We start from the raw sequence: 21,228 nt of genomic DNA, 5'->3' as shown, positions 1-21,228 counted from the left end.
GAAAGAAATTATATATTTTTCTCTCAAAAATTTCTATATATAATGGCCCCCAAATGTGAGAAGAGATTGACCCAACAAGGCCATGACTCTAGCATCAAGTCCCATAGTGATGTCTTCAATGGTCCCAATTATTGATTCTAGGTCAAGGAATCCTTAACTTCTAAAGATTGAATAAACTACATCCTAGAAAACTTCAAGTCAAGCAACTATTCCTACTTCAAGCTCATACAACCTAAATGCACTTTGAACGTTATCTTAAAAGGACTTTGAAGCAACTCCGTGTCTTAGGGCCAAATTTTGCATGACTCCTACTCGTGACGTGGAGCTACTTGTATTTGTTGTGCTTGAAAATTTGGGAGGATGTCTTTTAAGCTTCAAGCCCTTTTCCTTGCTTTCCAGCACATCAAATCAATTAACCAAGGCTTTCACAATAAGCTCCAAACCATTCAAACCATCACGCCACAATCATCTCCAAATTCATGGGTTAGGCAACCATTTATAAGTGGAATAAACTGCAAGATAGAAACTAAGGTGAGCAAGAGAAATCAAGGAGAAGGTCACCATTTATAAATCCGATAAGCAGTGAGTATGTATTAGCATGCACATGTTATGACATATATACTTATGCACCCTTTCGCCTCAACGCAAGCAAGAAACACTTCAAAGTTTGATACGAACTGAGTATATTTTAGGGCCGGAGTGCCCATTCCTTCCACCCATGAACTTTTCAAAACTTCTCTTTTCCAATGATATGTACAGTGTGCTCTACATTCAAAGGCCAAGGGCCACATATCAACACATCGTATGCTGCACACAGGTATGTTGACAAATTCCACATTCATAGTCAATTCCCAACTAAGGCCTGGATACTTTGAGAGGAATCAAGTCCAGAATTCCGGTAAACCACCAGAATAGATGCGAGTGATAAAAAATGCCACCATTTTACTATCGGTACTCAAATGACTGTTATTACAACGGTGTCCTTTATTTACTTGTTGCAATTAAAACAGAAATTTTCTACTTACTGTAATGTTCTAAAATTATTCTGGCAGTCCCAAAATTTCCCCTGCAAGCCAAACATTGTAATTAATATCACCTCCCTGCACTCCAAATACACCTTTGTAAACAGAAAGGCGTCTTTAAACTATTGAAAAGAATGATAAGAGACATTTCTAGCCAAATATGTTCCTCAAAACCTTTAGATTAGAAAATACCAACCCAAGACCCTCGTTAGTCCCCTTGTCTAGAGTCCTCCAGCCATATGTCCTACCCTCGGCAAATCGATCTTCCAGGGTAACAGTCATATCATCATCCAATACCTATCCTATAAAATGGTACCGAACATTTATGTGTTTGGTACGAGCATGGAACATGGCATTTTTAGCAAGGCATACAGCACTCTTAACTATCACAACCAAGCGCTGGAGCATGAGTTGGAAGACCAAAAGTCCTCACAAGACGGCCAAGCCAAATGGCTTCTTTCGAAGCTTCTGTGGCTGAAATATATTCAACCTCTGTAGTGCTCAGTGCAACAAACTTCTACAATCTTGAACACCAAGAAATAGCTCCACCAGCTAACGTAAAGACATAACCATTGGTAGACTTCCGAGTGTCAAGATCTCCTGCCATGTCTGAATCACAGCATCCCTGCATTGACAATGTACCCTTTCCATAACATATGCAAGTGTCATGTGTACCTTTCAAGTACCTGAAAATGCTCTTCACTGCCTTCCAATATAAAGACGCTTCTTTCTATCCCTTGCAATGTGCATACCCAAAATATGTTCAGCTGCACCCAAATCTTTCATAGAGAAAGCTGAATTTAGCTCCTTTTTCAAAGCATTCAAAGTTTCCTTATGCTTGCCTGCAATCAGCATATCATCCACATATAGGACTAGCACAATAAGACTACCATCAGGAGCCTTTTTAGTGTAAAGGCAGTGATCTGCATGACTGCGTTTGAACCCATGGTTAAGCATAAAAGTATCAAACTTCTTGTACCATTGTCTAGGGGCTTGTTTCAACCCATACAAGGTGCGTTTCAATTTGCATACCAAATGCTCTTTCCCTAGAATGACAAAGCCCTCAGGCTGCTGCATGTACAGCTCCTCATCCAAGTCACCATGTAAGAAAGCAGTGATTACATCCATTTGATCCAACTCCAAATCCAAGAGAGCACATAAAGCAAACAAAACACAGAGCGTAGTCATCTTCACCACAGGTGAAAAAATCTCTTGGAAGTCTATGCCTTCCTTATGTGCATAACCCTTAGTAACCAAGCGTGCTTTGTACTTGGGTTTGTCAGCTACACATTTGACCTTATAAACCCACTTATTAGGAATAGCTTTCTTACCTTTGGGCAAAGGCACAAGCTTCCATGTATTATTTGCATATAGTGATTGCATCTCAAATTTCATACCAAGCTCCCACTTACTTTTGTCTTCCCAAGTCTAGGCCTCTTTGAATGTAAGAGGCTCCCCCTCATCTCTCAACAAAATGCAATCCATAGATCATTGGAACCTCTCTGGTTGCCTTTTACCACATATCACCCAATGATCTGCATTGACTAGCAATGCGTCTACATCATCCGGAATGTGCACACCATCAATTGGCGACTGATTTTCAGTATTACCTCGCTGCTGTAATTCATTTTCAACATGTTGGTCATGTGGTATAATCCCATTTTGTGCATCTATTTGTTGTCCATTCTCTTCTCGCTGTGTTGCACAATGGGTTGCTTCTCATTTTCGGCATTAGAAGGGATCAAATTTTCAGCCAAAGGTGGCTTTATGGCTAGCTGATTATGCTGATTTTAACCTTCTTCTTGTCAATGTCTACATGTGTAGCATCTTTCAGCAACTTAACCTCATTAAAAACTACATCTTGGCTGTGTATTATCTTCTTATATTAAGGTATCCAAACTCGGTAACCCATCTCTCCCTCTCCATATCCCATGAAGATGCCCTTGATAGATTTCATGTCAAGTTTGGTTCTCTGATCAACAGGTACATGCACAAATGCATCGCAACCAAAAACTCGTAAATGGTCATATGAAGCCGGTTTGTCAGTTGCCAGACCAAACCTCTTCAGGGACGCCATTATCTAACGCACGATTCGGAGAGCGATTGTGCACATGAACTGTAGTTTTAAGAGCCTCCCTCCAAAACTCTTGAGGGAGCTTAGCTGTGGACAATATGCATCTCACTCTCTTACATATTGTGCGATTATATGTTTCAGCCACACCATTAGTTGATGGATTATAAGGGGTTGTCAATTCCTGCTTAATGCCATGCATCTCACAAAAGCTGTTAAACTTACGTGATACATACTCTCCCCCATTATCTGTCTTGATAGCTTTTAACTTAAGTCCTTTTTGTGTGGTCACAAATGCATGAAATTTCTTGAATGAGTCAAGCACATCACTTTGTACTCTTTAGTACATACACCCATGTCTTTCTACCATGATCATCAATGAAAGACACAAAGTACCGTGCACCTCCATGTGAATTCACAAGCATAGTGCAAACATTAGAATGTACTAAATCAAGAACATGCAATTTGCGAGCGACACCAAAGGAATAAGAGAACTTCACTTACTTTCCATAGATACAATCATTACAAAAATCAAGGCCAAGGCCTTTTACACCAAATTTTCCCAAAGAGGAGAGAACATCAAGCCCTTTTTTACTTATATGACCAAGTTGTTTGTGCCAAAGCTCCTTGCGAGAGTGAACTTTAGCTACAACCAAAAACTTGTCACGTAATGCCTTACAATGTAAGTAATAAAGAGTTCCCTTCTTGCTGCCCTTTACAATCAGCGTTGTGCCTTTTAGCACTTTTCAAGAGCCACCACTAAACAGTGTGATAACCCTTGACATCTAGCTGCCCAACTGAAAGTAGACTTTTCTTGATGCCAGGTGCATACCTAACATCATGCAAATCAGCTCTTGATCATTTTCAAACGCAAAGTGTATAGTGCCAACACCCTCAATCTCACATGCATGGTTGTTGCCCAAGCAAACTTTACCCAAACTACCTGCAATGTCTGAAGCAAAGGACTCCAAAGATGGAGTAACATGAAATGAGGCACCACTTCTACTATCCATGATTGTGACAAACCATCCTGTGCTGAAAGTAATGTATCTATTACCTCTGGTTTTGTGATATACATGTCACTTGCCATTTTTAACAACCATCATATAGGCATGAGTCAACCACAAGTGCATCATCCGTGTTAACAATTTCTTCAATGACAACACTTGAAGCAACATTTGCCTTAGCAACTTCCTTGGAAGAAGAGTCATGCTCATCACTTTCAGCATCATTAGAATCCTTCCTCTTCTTACCCTGTTGTTTCTTTCTTTCAAGTTCTTGCTTGTAGTACCTGCAATCGGGCTTTTTACGCCCTTTGCGTCCACCTTGATAGCATCTAACATCTTGGGACTTATCCCTACTCTTACTCCTATTCTTGCCTCTATTGTTTGCAATATTCTTCTTTTCAGATCTGCCTCTAACATTATACGTTGACCCGCTGCTTTCACCGTTGGTCTTTCTTCTAATCTCTTCATTGAGAATAGAACCTCGTACACCATCAAATATCAAAGCAGCATTGTTGCTCAAAGAGACAACTAAAGTTTCCCAGCTGTCAGGCAAAGTCATCAATAAGAAGATGGCCTTTAGCTTATCACCAAACGGCTGCAAACCAAAGTCTTGCAACTGACTTAAGATACCTGAAAGCACTCAAGTGTTCAAATGCAGACTTAGACTCATCCAACTCCATGTTTACAATCTTATGCATAAGATGCACTTGGTTCACAGGAGTTGTATTCTCATACGTATCTCTCAATTTCTTGCAGATAGCATCAGCAGTGTCAAGACGCTTAATGTCCATGAGCACCATATCAGACACAGCCATCTTGATGTAAGCAATAGCTTCTTGTTAAGCCTAGCCAATCATCATCTGACAAAGTGCTGCTAAATTGGTTTTATCTGACATAAAAATAATTCTAAATGAATTATTGGATTTATAAGTAAGAGGGGTTTCTCGCTTGGAACACTAGGAAAAATAATTCTAAATGAATAATTAAAATTTTAAGTGAGAGGGTTTTTCTCACTAGAGACATCCGAGTACAGAGTATTCCTATTGCGTCATTTAGAGTAATGACAGGAGCACTGTGAAAGGGAATATCTGTAAGGCCACCAGGAACGAGTATTTCTGATGCATCACATCGGATGGGTGACAGGAAGCATCGGTAAGAAGTATTCGACCATCCGAGAACGGACATCTCTGATGCATCATAAAATGGGTGACACAGAGCATCGTGAAGGAGATTGTACCGTAAGTTCGGTAGGAAAGGACTAGGTGATGGCTATTCCTGATGCGTCACAAGGTGCGTGACGGGTGCATCGGAAAGGGGATATCCAAGTCAAGAGGAAATTCTGAACTGTGTTAGAATTGTGCACAAGGAAAAGCAAGCACTTGAATGAAGATAGGTTCGGAGGAAACTTTGAGGAAAAAGAGATGCTTTCGAAGGAAGCGGAATTGCTTTTCGGGAAAGCAGATGCTTTCCCGCGAGGAAGTCTATGTCTGCATTGCAATTGTGCATGTGATTGCATCCAAGGACGCCTGGGAAGTGCTGTGAAAGCATTGTTTTTAACATATAAGGTTTTATTGAGTTTTTGGGCAGATTCATACCATTTTTAAAAAAGAACCGACCGCTCACTTAATAAGTGGGCAGCCTATGATTATATAAAGCAGTAAAAGCCAGCCAACGATTTTTCTCTCTTTTTCTGGCAAAACTGCGCCACAAAAAAACCCAAAAAAAAAAAAAACGAAAAACGGCCGCGATCTCTACGCGAGCAGCCAATGCTCTGCTATCTTTGCCGTGGCCAGGTAACTATAAAAGCATCACATGCCCTCACTCAGAGAAGACCAGTTTTTGCAAGAAGAAGATGCTGCTGCAGATTTCAGCCGCAAAGAAGACGTTGCCGGTGATGCCCATGGCTGCCCCAAGTGTACCAGATGTCGCCAAGACCGAGTGCGCGAGTCCCCCCCGCGAAGAAGTGCATACGGAGCCAATTTCCATCGCGACAAGCTGTTGCTTTTCTCTGTTTTCAGCCCATAACCGTCGTAGACGAGGTTGATTTACGAGAAGGAACCCGAGAACACACCTCTTTTGTGCGTAGGATTGGAAGAGAGGATTTTCTCTGTAGAGATCTCTTCTGGGGAATTGCTTTTCGAGAACTGAGTTGCGTTTCGAGCGTCGAGACTTTGAAGGTAACGATTTTCATGTTATGATCTCTAAGTATTTGTTTGCAGGTGTACTTCCTCTTAGTCAGGGAATAGGAGCAGAGGAAGGCATGAGCCTCTGCAAGAGAAAGCGCTCTGAGGAACTAGAGCCAGATCAACCCAATGGGTTTCGTACCCGAGTTTGAGAAGTAGATCCACTGATCGGAGAGAGGTAATCTCTCAAGTTGTGATCCGAAAGTTGAGATTTCCAAGTAAGGACTCCGTGTCCAGGAAAGCAGAGTTATTCTGCCGGAAGAGGACTCTAGAAAAGAGTCGAAAAAAGAGTTGCAGGGATACCATGCCTTGAGTCTGGAAGGTGAGATCCAGAGGTAAGAACCTTAGTTCTCGAGGATTTGGAATAAGGAACGTAAGTTCCTTGGAATAGGGTTTTGCCCTAGGAATCGGAAGCTAAGGCTTCCAGGAACCATCAAGTCTTATTCTAGAACGAACAGTGGTAATACATTCGATTCAAGTGCTTGTATAGACTTCTCCTCAATAATAAAGATACTATTAACGGGGGGGGCCGGCCCATCTTCTGGTTCCCAGTACTGTGTCGATCTTCTCACTCTCTATCTCTCTCTCTATTTATTTCTCTCTATATCCTCTGGCTTCAGTGATAAGTGATAAATATACCTTCATAAGTTCAGAATAGTCTGAACTCACGAATTATAAGAGGGAATAAAGCACTCATAAAACTATAAAAGCAAGGGACACAAGAAAAGAAAAGAAAAACAAAAACAAACAAACAAACAAACTAAATCACTTTGTTTGCTATGAAACAAAACTAGATAAAACAAAACATTATTAACTTAAAATTGTTTTTAGAAAAAGCATGTGTAAAATAAATTGACGCAACTTACTTGGCTTAACACAAGTACTCAACTTTAAGCAAAAAAAGGATAAGACATCTTAAAAACTTAATCCTAGAAATCAAACTTCACACAACAACTTCTAACGGAACATATTCTTAAGTCCTCAGGTAACCTAAATACGAAATCGAAAAATAAATACTACTACAAACCTACGAAGAGCAAAGAAACAAAACTTGACAATATGTGATCTCAACTTCGCTGCTTGTCCAAACAGGAAGAATAAGATTATCACCTTTATCATGCATAGCTTGGATAACAGCTATGACATCCCTACTCACGTCGTCAGTGCCCAAGAGCAGGTGCAGGTTTATATAGAGATCATTCATGCTTTGAACCACTCTACAAAACCAACGAGCTGAGTTTCTATCACCCTCCGGAGGTGATGAGCATACTCAGCCATGATAAAGGCTAGCATTTGTCAAGCTATAGTAAAAATACTAGAAGCGCTAAAGATCAAAACAACAACATAAGGTGTTATTAAGTCAAACAATAAGTACATTTGTCAAGCTATAGTAAAAATACTACAAGCGCTAAAGATCAAAACAACAACATAAGGTGTTATTAAGTCAAACAATAAGTGGGCTTTTTAGCTCCCCACTTCTATTGAATTTACTACTGATTATCTTGAACATTCCAAAGGAAGAAACATTAAAAATAAACTTACTACGATGCAAAAATGAACGAACGTTTTTCATGATTCTTTTGAATGAGTATCCTTTTTCAACTAGTAAAGAAATAAGATGGCAAGATTGAACAACAAAAGTAGATTTACTAGAACAAAGACGAGAAAATCTAAATAGTTGAGAGCAAATGACACCGTACTTAGCTAAAAGAGAAATGTGAGGCATACGGATGATTTTTAGATTGGCATATTCTGGTTCAAGGCGCTTATCATAGATATCTACTTCTAATCCCAATGGTGTATGAAAAATCTTAAGGTCTAAAAAGGCACAACAATCACTATTTGTGGTACAGTTAAGTTCACAAAACTCCTTGGGATAAATTCCTCCGCCTAAACAGAACTCGAATTCAAGTACATAAAATCTTGAAAAGAAGGAACGTCGGGGACAAAAAGATCATCTACAAAGCATCTTACATTGCATAGCTTGTGCAAAAATATTGGGCAAGTGTTAGCAAGGACAAGACGCTCCATAAAATCAAACTCATAAGTAAAAAGATAGAAATTAGCAAGAAAAACAACATAATTGGTGCCCATAGGGATACCGATTGTTTGCTTGAAAAGAGAGTCGCCGATGGTTATATATAAATTGTCCAAAAGAAAATCTAACCAAGATATGATGTCAATGTCATCTACAATCCTGGTGAATCTCTTTCTTCCTTTGTCTACATCTACATTCTTATTTTTCAGCCATAAGAAGTCAAAGTTCAAGGCTGACTTTTCTACTAGCAATGCCTCGTACCTATCCTTCTCAAGCTTGTACGCAAAAACTTTTGAAATAAGAGACTTGACTCTAAATTTAAGGTCCTCCAAATTTAGCTTCGTGTATAACATTGTAAAGTCAAAAGTTTGGAGACATAAAGGAGAAGATTTCTCCTTAAGGCTTCTTGAAGAGTTCAAAAACTTTAAAACAAGAATCACACCTACTGAATCATTTAAAATCCAACTTGAATCGGTAGGTACGTCTGCTTTCTTTAGCATATTTTTCCACAATTCATTTACGCTAGGTAAAATGGCTTTGAAACAATAACTAAGCCATTTGGAAACCTCGGTCAAAGAGGTGTTACAAGAAGCAGCTATAAATCTAGGCTTTGTAGGGTTCTTGTGGAACTTCCAAACGGTATATAAAAAAGGTAATTTAGGCTGGCACTTGAAACCAAAAGACTTACAAAAGTCTTGATGTTTCAAGATAACCTCTTGCATTGAAAGATCACAATCATTGTAAGTCTGAGAGTTTACTTCACCTACACGCATTCTAAATAGAACTTTTTGCACGTAACAACAAAGTTATTAGAGCACTTATCTACATAAGAGATTACAAAATCACGATGAAATTTCCTAAGAGCATCGCGATCAAAAGAAGATAAGCTATTCCTTCCCGAAGAAACGTTCCGAGAGCAAGATGCTAATTTCAAAAAAGCTTTCTTGAGGATTATAGACTTCCAATGGGTAAAAATACCTTGAACTCCTAAAGACTCCTCAAACTTTACTACAAAACTAGAAATTCCTTTTTCTATGGCTTTGAGAAGGCAAGAGTCGTTTGAGGAAGGGAGCCTATATTTAGTACCTCCTGAGAAAAGGTCTTTCAAGGTATCCGAAGGAAGGATAGAACAATCGGCAGTAACTACATGACCCAAAGCTCCATTTACCTAAGAAGAAAAGACAGCTTTACTACAAGAGCAATCAATACTTGAGATTGCTAGCCTCTCTTGCTTTTTAAGATTACGTCCTATGTCACTATAGTTGAAAGCTTTTTGTCCTAAAGTTTTCACATATTTGAAAGCTACGACAGGATGGTTCCATACCTTTCTCACACAAGGAGGGAGAGCATCCAAAGCTTCTTGAGATCTCAAAATAGAGCTTAATCCAATCTTGTCTAAGTCAGGGGAGGTAAAGATAGTTATCAACAAATCTTTCTTTCCAACCAAGGGATTTTTCAGACTAGGACATTTGGACTTCAGAAATTTGCCTAACAGTACTCGAAGTTGAGTACTATGAGACTCTCTTAGCTCCAAATCTTCATAAGAGTGGTTCTCAAGGGTATACAAGAGCTTAAATAGGATTCTTATATTATACCTTTCAAATAATTTATAAGAAAAAGAACCCAATTCCATGGCTCTAGATAGGTAAATCAATCTCCGTTTGAAATCTCTATAAGCAAAAATTCTATGGTTAGAAGGGTCATCACTCTCAATTCTAAAGATTGAAGCCCTAGGGAGACCTTGTACTCTACTAGAAATAGTGTTGTGCTAGACAATTGGATTGATTTCACGGATAGAAGGCGGATCTGAACGAGAACCTTTAGGAATCCAAGTTCTTTTAAACTGACTTGAAGGGAGAACTAACTCGGGTTTGGGATGCCTTCGCCAAAGCATAGGTTTCTGATGGTAAATTGTCTTATTTTTACGTAAAGAAGACTTTCCTTCCAAGTTGAAACCTTTAGGGAAAAAAGTATGCAAAGTTCTCATCCAGAACAACTCTCGAGGCCATGCTGATTTATAGAACTCTTTAGAGTTTCTAAAATTACTTTCTATGTGTTCAATGGGAAAACAACGGAAAGACTCAAACCCATGTTTTGCTATTGCCGCATACAAGGGTTTCACACTTTCACGTACGGTGCTCTTACTTTGAACTTTTCTCGCTTCTATTACATGTTCCTGAAAATGGACAAAAGCTGTTCGAAAGGTTTGGGCAACATACATCATAGAACTATCGTGAATATTATAAGTAACATAAATAAATTGAGAGGTATGCACCAGACTTGGAGGACGATCTACTGCAAGATGTTTTTTCCTTAAACGCCTCAAACGATTGAGGGCTTTTATGGAATAACTTGTGATAAATCCTATTTATCTGAATGAATTTTATATTGCTATGCGCTCCCGTTTGTGACAGTGGTATCAGAGCATGGTCTCCTCTCTTTCTCTGTAAAGGAGGATGACTCTGGGAAGATACGGGAAGAAGCCATGACAAGCCAAGAGAGAAGCAAGCAGGCGGACCCCTAAGCCCTGTAGGAAAAGCTCGCAAAGTTGGGAAAATTTTTGTAAGGATTCTAGGTACTAATCCTTTATTAAGTACTTAAACTCATGATTAAGACTTAAGAAACTGAAATGAACTCAAAGAAAGACTCAGAAGACTCTGTGTTTGATTGATTGAACTCTTTAAAACTAAGTACAGTAGGCTCCTTATATAGGAGACGAATAGACATAAATGAAAAGACATGTCTCTTGGTGAAGAGACGTGACTTTAGACGTAAAGACACATCCTTTCGGCGAAGAGCTGCAACCATTGGGCGAAGAGTCGCACCCGTAGAGCGAAGGAGTATGACCAGTCGTCGAAGGAGTGTGGCTTTTGGCGAAGAGGCACGTCTCTTGGGCGAAGGGGTGTGACCATCCAAGCGCAGGGATCCTCCTTGGCATGGCACTTCGCGTATTTGTAACTAGGAGTAGATGTAATTCTACAACATAGTCACAATCGTGACAATTTTTCTCTTTGCAAGAAGTCCACACAAGACTTGGGATTCTTTGAGAAGGCGACAAAAGCATGATGCTCAAGAATCTAGAGAACCCAAGGAGCGGAATGCTCAAGATTCTTCAGAACCCAGAAGATATCCGCGAACATCAATCCAAAACCATAGCCAAGAAATCCCGTCATTTCGGGAAGGATATGAAGAAGGTCTCTAGACCTAGGAACACTCCAGTCAAGTTTGATACTTTTGACGGAAGGGAAGATGTTCCGAAAGCTACCGCTTTTATTCGACAGTTCGAAGTTGCCTTTGCAAACAGCAATTTCTCAAAAGTGTTGAAGGTGAGGCATGTGACCAAACACCTCAAGGGGATTGCAAGTACTTGGTGGTATACCAAAGCTTTGCAAGGAACTTACAACAAGACTTGGATTCAATTCAAGGCTGAATTTTCCGACAAAATTTTTTTCCTCTACGCTTTGAGGAAGGCATCCAAGAAGAATGGGATCGGTTTGCCCAATAGAAAGATGAGCGAGTCAAAGCAAGTAGTGGTTCACTCTTGCCAAGGTAGCTCCACTCTTGATCCTCTCTGAGGAAAGAAAGATGAAGAAATTCAACGAAGGACTTTTGCCCGAATTTTGTAGACGCATCTGCAAAATACTTTGTAGCAGATGGTGGAGTCGGCAATAAAAGCTGAAAGTGTACACCTTACTGTACATAGAATCTAATCCCCGCAGTGGGACGGGAACCATTGAACACAGAAACAACGATTTTTTGTTATTTCTCCTCAAAGGATACATTGCCTATCCGGAGAAATTTTGGAGTAAGGGAATTCAATCCAACTCCTGAGTTCTTGAATAGAAGACCCTCAAACTTTAAGTGAGAGGGCAGGTCTTTGATCAAATTTAAATCTTTGAGGAATTCATAAACTGCGTATTGCTTTTATGCACGAGATATGCATGTGTCTAACCAGAACAATCACTCTCGAGTGTTTATGAGAGTAGAATTGAGTTGAAACATTGCTTTATGCGATGGATTGGTTTGCTCAACCATCCGGAAGGTCGACTATTGATCTCGTATCCGGTAGTTCACCAACAAATTACCTGCTATTGCGGGTAGGACAGCAGAAAAGAAGGAACCATTCTGAGATTTCAACCAAGAAAAGCTTTCACTAAGCTTGAGTACCTTATGAACCAACACCCCTACCCGGTCAGGGAAGACATGGTAGTGCTTTTCGCACAAGTGAATGAACACTCTCTTTACGAGGGAAGGAACAAGTGACAACTACGGCCTGAGCTCCAGGACCCCAAGGATTGAAATCCTAGTTTATTTGATGATCGGGTTTTGCTCTAAGATCGAGCCAAGGGATCATGAAGTGAGCGTCTTCGCTCTGAGGATCTTACAAAGGGAAGGTAATTTCCCAGGTTCACCAAATTCTAATACAGCTTAAGAATTATGTACACCTTTGGGTACATAGATAACACACGAAGATACAGACCTATGCCAGGGTCGGTCATCTACCAGTCGAATTTTTTTTCTGTTGAACGGAATGAGATGAACAAATAGCCTTTTCAGGAACTGGACGGGAGTTTGATATACTCTCTTGAGCGCCTTTTTGCGCGCAAGGATATTCCAACACAAGAATCTCTATTTGAGATATGTTCGGTAGAAGGAATTTGAGAGTCTCTACGGAGAAGAGGTTTTCTACTGGTCGTTGATCATTGAGTACGCTATGTGCTTTTACCATTGCAGTAGCAACTTTTGGTTGCGGTATATGTTTCTCCATGAGCAGGTTAAGTAGAATTTACACGTTGCTGGAATAAATTCGAACTATTATGTTCATAAGAGTATAATTCACCAACCGTTTTGAAATGGTAAGAATTACCTTAACCACATATGGGAGAACATCCTAGAGAGCTAAACCGGGTTCGCCTTTAAGTGGGACGAGTTTGAACTTATGTTCATAGAATGGTATGGCTAGTATTTGCCTAAGATTTTGTGATAACAACCCGATGGAGGAAAAACGTGGAAAGACGTGCGGCAATGCACAAGGGATCTTCGGATCAGAACAATTGGCCTACCCAAAGCAACGGCCCAGAACAAGAACCTTCTTTAAGGTGATCGCAAACTCTATTTGTGAAAGAACGACATCGAGATTAATGCTCTGACTTGGGCATTCCCTATGTGGAAGGACACAAAAGGCTTAATACCCTCAGGACTAACAACGCAGGATTATGCACAAGGACAAATACCTAAATTGATTTCTAAGGAGGATTATTCTTCTCGAGGCTGAGAAGGTGAAAGTGAACAGATTCTCGGATGAGGAAACTTCCGATCTGTTGGAAAGACGCGAATGACGAGTTCTTACATGGCTCATAAGTTTGATGATTGGTAAAGGATATCCTCGAGGTACTAGAGAAAGGACATGAACCGGTAAGGTAAGCATTGAATTTTTGAATTTTTGTTTAATTTAATTTTTTAGTTCTCTTTTGAGCGTCTTCGCTCTGAGATTTCTCCTTAGGCAGTTCAGTTGGACCTCTACAGTTGAGGACAACTGTTTATAAGTGAGAGGGATGCTAAATTGGTTTTATCTGACATAAAAATAATTCTAAATGAATTATTGGATTTATAAGTGAGAAGGTTTTCTCGCTTGGAACACGAGGAAAAATAATTCTAAATGAGTTATTAAAATTTTAAGTGAGAGGGTTTTTCTCACTGGAGACATCCGAGTACAGAGTATTCCTAGTGCATCACTCAGAGTAATGACAGGAGCACTGTGAAAGGGAATATCTGTAAGGCCACCAGGAACGGGTACTTGTGATGCGTCACATCGGACGGGTGACAGGGAGCATCGGTAAGAAGTATTCGACCATCCGGGAACGGACATCTCTGATGCGTCATAAAATGGGTGACAGAGAACATCGTGAAGGAGATTGTACCGTAAATTCGGTAGGAAGGACTAGGTGATGGGTATTCCTGATGCGTCACAAGGTGCGGGATGGGTGCATCGGAAAGGGGATATCCATAGTCAGGAGGAAATTCTGAACTGTGTTAGAATTGTGCACAAGGAAAAGCAAGCACTTCAATGAAGATAGGTTCGGAGGAAACTTTGAGGAAAAACAGATGCTTTCTAAGGAAGCAGAATTGCTTTTCGGAAAAGCAGATGCTTTCTCGCGAGGAAGTCTATGTCTGCATTGCAACTGTGCATGTGATTGCATCCAGGGACGTCTGGGAAGTGCTATGAAAGCATTGTTTCTAACTTATAAGGTTTTATTGAGTTTTTGGGCAAACTCAGACCATTTTTAAAGGTGACCGGCCGCCCACTTAATAAGTGGGCAACCTATGATTAAATAAAACAGTAAAAACCAGCCAACGATTTTTCTCTCTTTTTCTGGCAAGAAAGCACCAAAAAAAAAAAAAAAAAAAAACGAAAAACGGCCGCGATCTCTACGCGAGCAGCCAATGCTCTGCTATCTTTGCCGTGGCGAGGGAACTATAAAAGCATCACATGCCCTCACTCAAAGAAGATCAGTTTTTGCAAGAAGAAGATGCTACTGCAGATTTCAGCCACAAAGTAGATGTTGCGGTGATGCCCATGGCTGCTCGAAGTGTACCTGATGTCGGCAGGACCCAGTGCGCGAGTTCCCCCGCAAAGAAGTGCCTACGGAGCGTGTTTCCATCGCGACAAGCTGCTGTTTTTCTCTGTTTTCAGCCCATAAACGTCGTAGACGGGGTTGATTTACGAGAAGGAACCCAAGAACACACCTCTTTTGTGTGTAGAATTGGAAGAGAGGATTTTCTCTGTAGAGGTTAATGCAATATAAAGAAATACCGAAAGGGGCGCCAAGGTTTGGGGCCAATACTCTCTGGGATGGAATTCCGCCACTCTCTCTCTCTCTCTCTCTCTCTCTCTCTCTCTCTCTCTCAGTTCAGTTGTTATTGAAGTGCTAAAAGTCTGTTCAGTCTGTTCTTTTCTATTAGCACGTGGTCCCCATCTTGTGGCAACGATTTTCATGTTATGATCTCTAAGTATTTGTTTGCAGGTGTACTTCCTCTTAGTGAGGGAGTAGGAGCAAAGGAAGGCATGAGCCTCTGCAGGATAAAGCGCTATGAGGAACTAGAACCAGATGAGCCCAAGGGTTTTGTACCCGAGTTTGAGAAGTAGATCCACGGATCGGAGAGAGGTAGTCTCTCGAGTTGTGATCCGAAAGTTGAGATTCCCAAGTAAGGACTCCGTGTCCAAGAAAGCAGAGTTACTCTTCAGGAAGAGGACTCTAGAAACAGAGTAAAAAAAAGAGTTGCAGGGCTGCCATGCCCTAAGTCTGGAAGGTGAGATCCAAAGGTGAGAACCTTGGTTCTCGAGGATTTGGAATAAGGAACGGAAGTTCCTTGGAATAGGGTTTTGCCCTAGGAATCGGAAACTGAGGCTTCCAAGAACCATCAAGTCTTATTCTAGAACGAGCATGGTAATACGTTCGGTTCAAGTGCTTGTATAGACTTCTCCTCATTAATAAAGATACTATTATGGGGGGGGGACCAGCCCATCTTCTGGTCCCCAGTACTGTGTCGCTCTTCTCGCTCTCTATCTCTCTCTCTCTCTCTCTCTATATATATCCTCTGGCTTCAGTAATAAGTGATAATCCTATTTATCCGAATGTATTTTATATTGCTATGCGCTCCCGTTTGTGACACAAAGCTGCAGGTTTCACTTCCAAAAGTGCATCATCAAAGTCTTTCAAGAATAAGATTCCTTGCATTCTATCCTTCCACAAGTCAAAGCCAGAGCCATGAAATGTCACAAATTGCTGACATGTCAAGCCACTGAAGAATGGAGCCGACTTGCAGATCTTGACCGAGGGACCTAAACCCTAGAAGAAGCAGAAGAAGAATTGCGTGGGGAACTGATGACGTGGCAAAGTTGTACGGAATCCCGGATTTCACGTTGGCTTGCTGACCTGGCACGTTGACTGCTTACTTGGCAAATTGTACAAAATCTCGCGTTGCACGCTGACTGCGGACATGGCACATTGTACGAATTTCCGTGATTTGCGCTGACTAGTGTTGACGTGGCACTGTACGAAGTTTTGTAATTTGCGCAGGTAGCTTTTGGACAAGATGCTTTTGCACCAGATGCTTTTGAGTTTAAGACTTTTCATGTAAAGTGCTTTTGGGCCTAGGGCCTTTAAATATAAGGCTATGCATTCTCTAACACACTTCTGGGAGAAGATGCAGAGCGTGGAGTATTGGCTTGTATTGTGTTGATGCAATCTAAAGAATACCGAAAGGGGCGCCAAGGTTTGGGGCCAATACTCTCTGGGGTGGAATTCCACCACTCCGTGTCGTGTATCGTATCTCTCTTTCAGTTCAGTTGTTATTGAAGTACTAAAAGTCTGTTTAGTCAGTTCTTTTCTATTGGCACGTGGTGCCCCGTCTTGTGACAATGGTATCAGAGCATCAGGCGTGTGCTTTTCTGAACGCATATCGGTCCTACAAAAGAGCAGACAGAGCAAACTAGAAGTATTTTCGGAATTTTATATGGAGTATCTTCAAGTCCGTACCCCGGACTTATTAGGCACTCCCACCCTTACTTCATCACGCATCAAGCGTGCTCCCGTCTTCATTGCTCTGTCTTACAAGGCATAAGCCATAAAGAACCCAAGACACGGCGTTCATGGATTCAGCAGAATATTAGCAGTTTCTTCTCAACGAGCTTCACAACACTCTTTCGCTCCATCCTCAGCAGAATCTTCCGCTGCTGCAAAGTTTTCAACGATTTTTGAATTACATGTTACCCCCTCTAATGCCCCAGGTGGTACCTCCTGCGGCACCATAAAGTACGAGAGCTTCCAACCGGCAACCTTCTCAACTGTCTGTTCCGATGAGGGGAGTCTTTGGGAATATGGTGCAACTATCTGACGTTGATCCAGTGCAACCGCCTTTGCCACCGCCATTTCCCCTAGTGTCTTGGCAAGAGGTAACTTCATCCTCTGTGAAAAACACAAGCCATGTGGCTGTTGTCCACCCACAAACGCAACTGCAAGGTGATGAAAACGCTGATGGCCAGCGATTTTCAGCCTGCTCGTACACTCCCGGTAGGGTCCGGAGCGGTGCAAAGGGTGTTGGGAGGGTTTATCTTTGTGTGCACAGCCGTCGGAGGGCTGAAAACAGAGAAAACAGCAGTGAATGCTGGCCGAAAACTGATGATATGAAGAGGAACAAGACCGGCAAGGCACCAGATGCCAAGCTGGATGGGAGAGGTAATCCGGCAAGATCAAAATCCACACCTTGGACGCTGAAGGAAAACGCAGCAAGTAGAACGGCCCAAATTCACCTTTAAGAGAAGTCCAAGGTATAGAAGCATGGTAGTCATCCACAAGACAGATATAACCATCAGCTCCATCATGCCTAGTATTGACTAAATAGTACATCCCCACCGATGTCGTCAATGCCCAATAGTGGGTGTAGAACTAGGTACTATAGTCTATTATATGCTCCCACACACCACACCACACACAAGCATACATCAATACAAAGACCTGCGTATTGAGTTTCTGTCATGACTGTAGAGATGCAGGGCAGACTCAGCCATAATGAAGCCTAGCACTAGCACAAGCATCAAATAGGAAAGATTAGCACAAAACTAAGGTAGTTGATAGGGCATACACACCACAGAAGATGGAAAGAATTAGCACAATATCAACTAGTCGTAAACTTCAAAAGTGTAAAGTCTAAAGCACCATACCTGTTGAAATAATACACAGGTAACCTGGATAAATTTGATGTGAAATGTCAGACCAGGATGTGATGACTAGTCGAATCAAGGTTTGTCTTATGTATGCCATCTGTGTAGTGATTGGTGTGTGAGCATGATTGCATGAAGTTGGTATTATTGACATCTTTTTTTTTAGTTTGTTACCTGTCATTGAGAACGATCACTCTCCTTTAAGAGCGGGTATGCCAAAAAGTGATGACATGGCATGCCGTGGAACCATCACACACTTTTCTTTTTTTCTCACACACACACACACACAGAGCGAACATGAAGACCTAATGATGTGGCAGTGCATGCAATGGAAGTTCCGGCACAATACGTGACGCAAATTACACAGCTATACGCATAGAGTCAAAAAGCCAAATAAACAATGAGATCCAGGGGTCTTCAAAAGAAACAAATGACCACAGTTACCTGCTTCCATATGCCCACTTGGCCAAACAAAATTTTCCAGACTTGCCAATTACAATAAGGACATCAAAAAAGTAATAAGACCAAATCAAAAATAATCAACACAAAAACCTTCGAAAAAAGGGTCAAAGTTTAAACAACTGCTAAAAGACAAAAAAAAGGCATTTTTTCAAGATCCCGTTATGTATGAAAATTGACACAGACCTTTGTTGAATTTAGAAGCCATGATCCCCCATGAGGCTTACCATTGAAAAAACTCTTAAACTGTGACACAAAAGCTCCACCCCAATCTACCAATTCTATCAAACAAAATAAACCACAGCTAAGAGTTTTTTCTTATACTATATTTGCCTATTAAGACAAAATACATTGTAAAATAGAAGAGTCAGAGAAAGCAAGACCTCTCAAAAGATAATGTCCTCATCTGCATCAGCCTCTAGCTGGAGCAAATTATTATCTGATTGGCCTCTTCCTCCATTTAGTGATGCAGTTTGCTTGAGAGCTGCCACTTCTGCATGTTTCTTATTTAAAAGCATCTGCTTCTCAACCTCCCTCCTTTTAAACCCTTGTATTTTTTTGAGCCTAAAGAACTCTTCACGCTCAAGCTCGTCGAGCTCTCCTTTGATGTAGCTGATGGTGTTCTCGAGTTTGGGTTTGACAACATTCTCCAAAGCATTTACTCTGCGATTTGTGGTCTTGATAGCCTCATCAAGGGTGAGGAAAGACGTTTGCAAAGACGCAAGCTCCACAAGCACTTCAACAGCCTTGATAAAAGAAGAACGGCATAGCTGAATCTGCTGCCCTCCCCTGGCAAGCCCAGTAAGGTCGTTTTTAGTCTCTCCTGCTTCTGTGAAGTACTCAAACTTTGGAAGCTTGACACCCGCCACATTGTCCTGCTTTGCACGCACCTTAACTGTAGCAGAGCCAACATTCTCGAGAACGACATATTTGATGCTGTCACCAGCTGTGTATTTGGCCTCTGTAAGAGAGAAAGAGGAGGCCTTGAGGGAGTCGCCCATGGTCTCTTTAGCTTGCACAATGCGCTTCAGGATCTGGCGAAATTGCACTGTGAGAGCATCGCTCTTCTTTTTAAGCAATTGGTGGCCCTTCGTGGCACCGATGAGGCGGGCTTTCACGACCCCGAGAACTGTAACAGTGGGTACTACGTTGAGGCGCTGCCCTTGTCCTGACATGATATAAAACGCGTCAAACAAACAAAAGACCCGCAGATCTGTAAACCGCAGCGATGGTGATGCGATTCAGCGGAGTCGCCTCTGCCAATCCTTGAGCAATCGTCTTGATGCAGTTGACAGCTCGGTCCACTTCTGTTGGGACAACTTTTCTTGTGCATAAATTATAATCGATCACAAGAAGCAGAGTATGTGTATATTAATAGAGCAATGACATGGACTTAATGTTGCATAGATGATTGTTGGTCCTGGGTGGGCTTCATAGAGCAGTGTTGGTGCTTAGATAGTTCACAGAATCACTTTGTGAGACAAGGTACTACGGAAGTGCAATGCAAAAGTAGAAAAGAGTTGTGTTTGTAGAAGTTATTAGGTTTTCATTTACAGCAAGAATTTTGAAAAGTTGCAGAGAGGATTTATGGTCCAGTGAGTAATAGATATATGGCAAAAGGTGATTAGTAGGTCTGAATGTTAATCATGCTTGATTAGTGGCGTTTTCTTTTTAGCAACATTCTTCTGATCAAGTTACCTCACAATTTTATCAGTATTGGGAAGGTCTAAACTTTATTAGGTAATTCCTAATGATGATATATGTTGGACTAAAGTAATAAGGTGAATGTTAACATTTGCATATTAAAACCAAATGTTGAAAATAATTTCTTGAAGTCCTTAAATGAAAGAATAATTTCCAATTAAAGAAGTACATTTTAAACCAAAACGTTGAAAAGAAATCATTAAGTCCTTACATAAAGGGACCCATTTACAAATAAAACCAAAAAAAAAAAAAACAAGTTATCCTTAAATGACGGGACTAAGTTACAATGATGGAAAGATCCATTTACAATATAAAGGAAAGATATAATTTTTAAAAAATCTTCCTTTTCAACCAAAGAGAACATGTGTCTACCATCGGCAAGCTCCGCATCAATGGTTGAAAAATTACACCCTTTGCTTCTCCACTCCACTATAGCCTCTCCAAGCCAAAAAAAATGTAAAAGGGTTAGGTGTGTTGGTACCTTGAGGAACACCACTAACACAAAGAATTTTCACTCATATATGCACACAAGTTTGTTTAGTCAAGTGACCACTCATTCAAAAACACGCTCGACATACTTTAGCCTAGTACATGACCTTTTCTTTGATGACACTAACTTTTCGATTGAAATCCAAGCTTCTACAAACTAATGACATATTAGACCTAGAAATTTAAAAAATACCAAAATGCTTATGAAGCTTCTTGGAATCCTAGAATGCCCCTCATTCTTGGTGAGTTTTGCTTGCCAAATTCTTAGCATAGCCCTAATCAACCTCACAAAGATCTCTCACGACATTATTTTGCAATTTTTCATACAAAATTGATGCTCCCTTGATACACCATCATATAACTAAGATTTTTGACAATATCACGGGCAATAGAAACTCATGCTCCCTTGATAACCATTAAATAACTAAGATTCTTCACAATACTGTAAGTCATAAACACAAAAGCCACTGTTTATGAGCCCATGGGTGAGATTTCCAACTATGAAACTAGTAAAAAGAGATTCTTTTCATC

General features: G+C 40.8%; 1 protein-coding gene across 5 annotated transcripts; it reads right to left on the bottom strand.

The window, feature by feature from the left end:
- Positions 1–719: 719 nt before the first annotated feature.
- On the bottom strand, positions 720–19,919 carry LOC147445075 (vacuolar ATP synthase subunit D (VATD) / V-ATPase D subunit / vacuolar proton pump D subunit (VATPD)). 5 transcript variants are annotated; one of them, XR_015190080.1, is made up of 4 exons: positions 18,888–19,919; positions 18,732–18,785; positions 18,046–18,219; positions 720–1,066 (listed from the first exon to the last, which is right to left on the bottom strand). XR_015190080.1 is itself a non-coding variant. In XM_086527565.1 (2 exons), exon 1 carries the CDS (start codon positions 19,677–19,679, stop codon positions 18,891–18,893), a length of 789 nt encoding a protein of 262 aa, XP_086383691.1. In that variant the 5' UTR covers positions 19,680–19,916; the 3' UTR covers positions 720–1,066; positions 18,888–18,890. The 5 variants fall into 5 exon arrangements, 1 of the variants encoding a protein (XP_086383691.1); XR_015190079.1 differs by lacking the exon at positions 18,046–18,219 and having other exon boundaries at positions 18,691–18,785; XR_015190078.1 differs by lacking the exon at positions 18,046–18,219.
- Between the last annotated feature and the right edge of the window lie 1,309 nt (positions 19,920–21,228).

The sequence above is a fragment of the Adiantum capillus-veneris genome, chromosome 13, assembly GCF_014529385.1.
Source record: "Adiantum capillus-veneris isolate H3 chromosome 13, ASM1452938v2, whole genome shotgun sequence".
NCBI lineage: Eukaryota > Viridiplantae > Streptophyta > Polypodiopsida > Polypodiales > Pteridaceae > Adiantum > Adiantum capillus-veneris.
This window is presented reverse-complemented; position numbering and strand designations above follow the sequence as displayed.

Excerpts from the sequence above, each read along its gene's own strand:
- LOC147445075 (XM_086527565.1), bottom strand. The coding sequence starts at position 19,679 with ATGTCAGGACAAGGGCAGCGCCTCAACGTAGTACCCACTGTTACAGTT.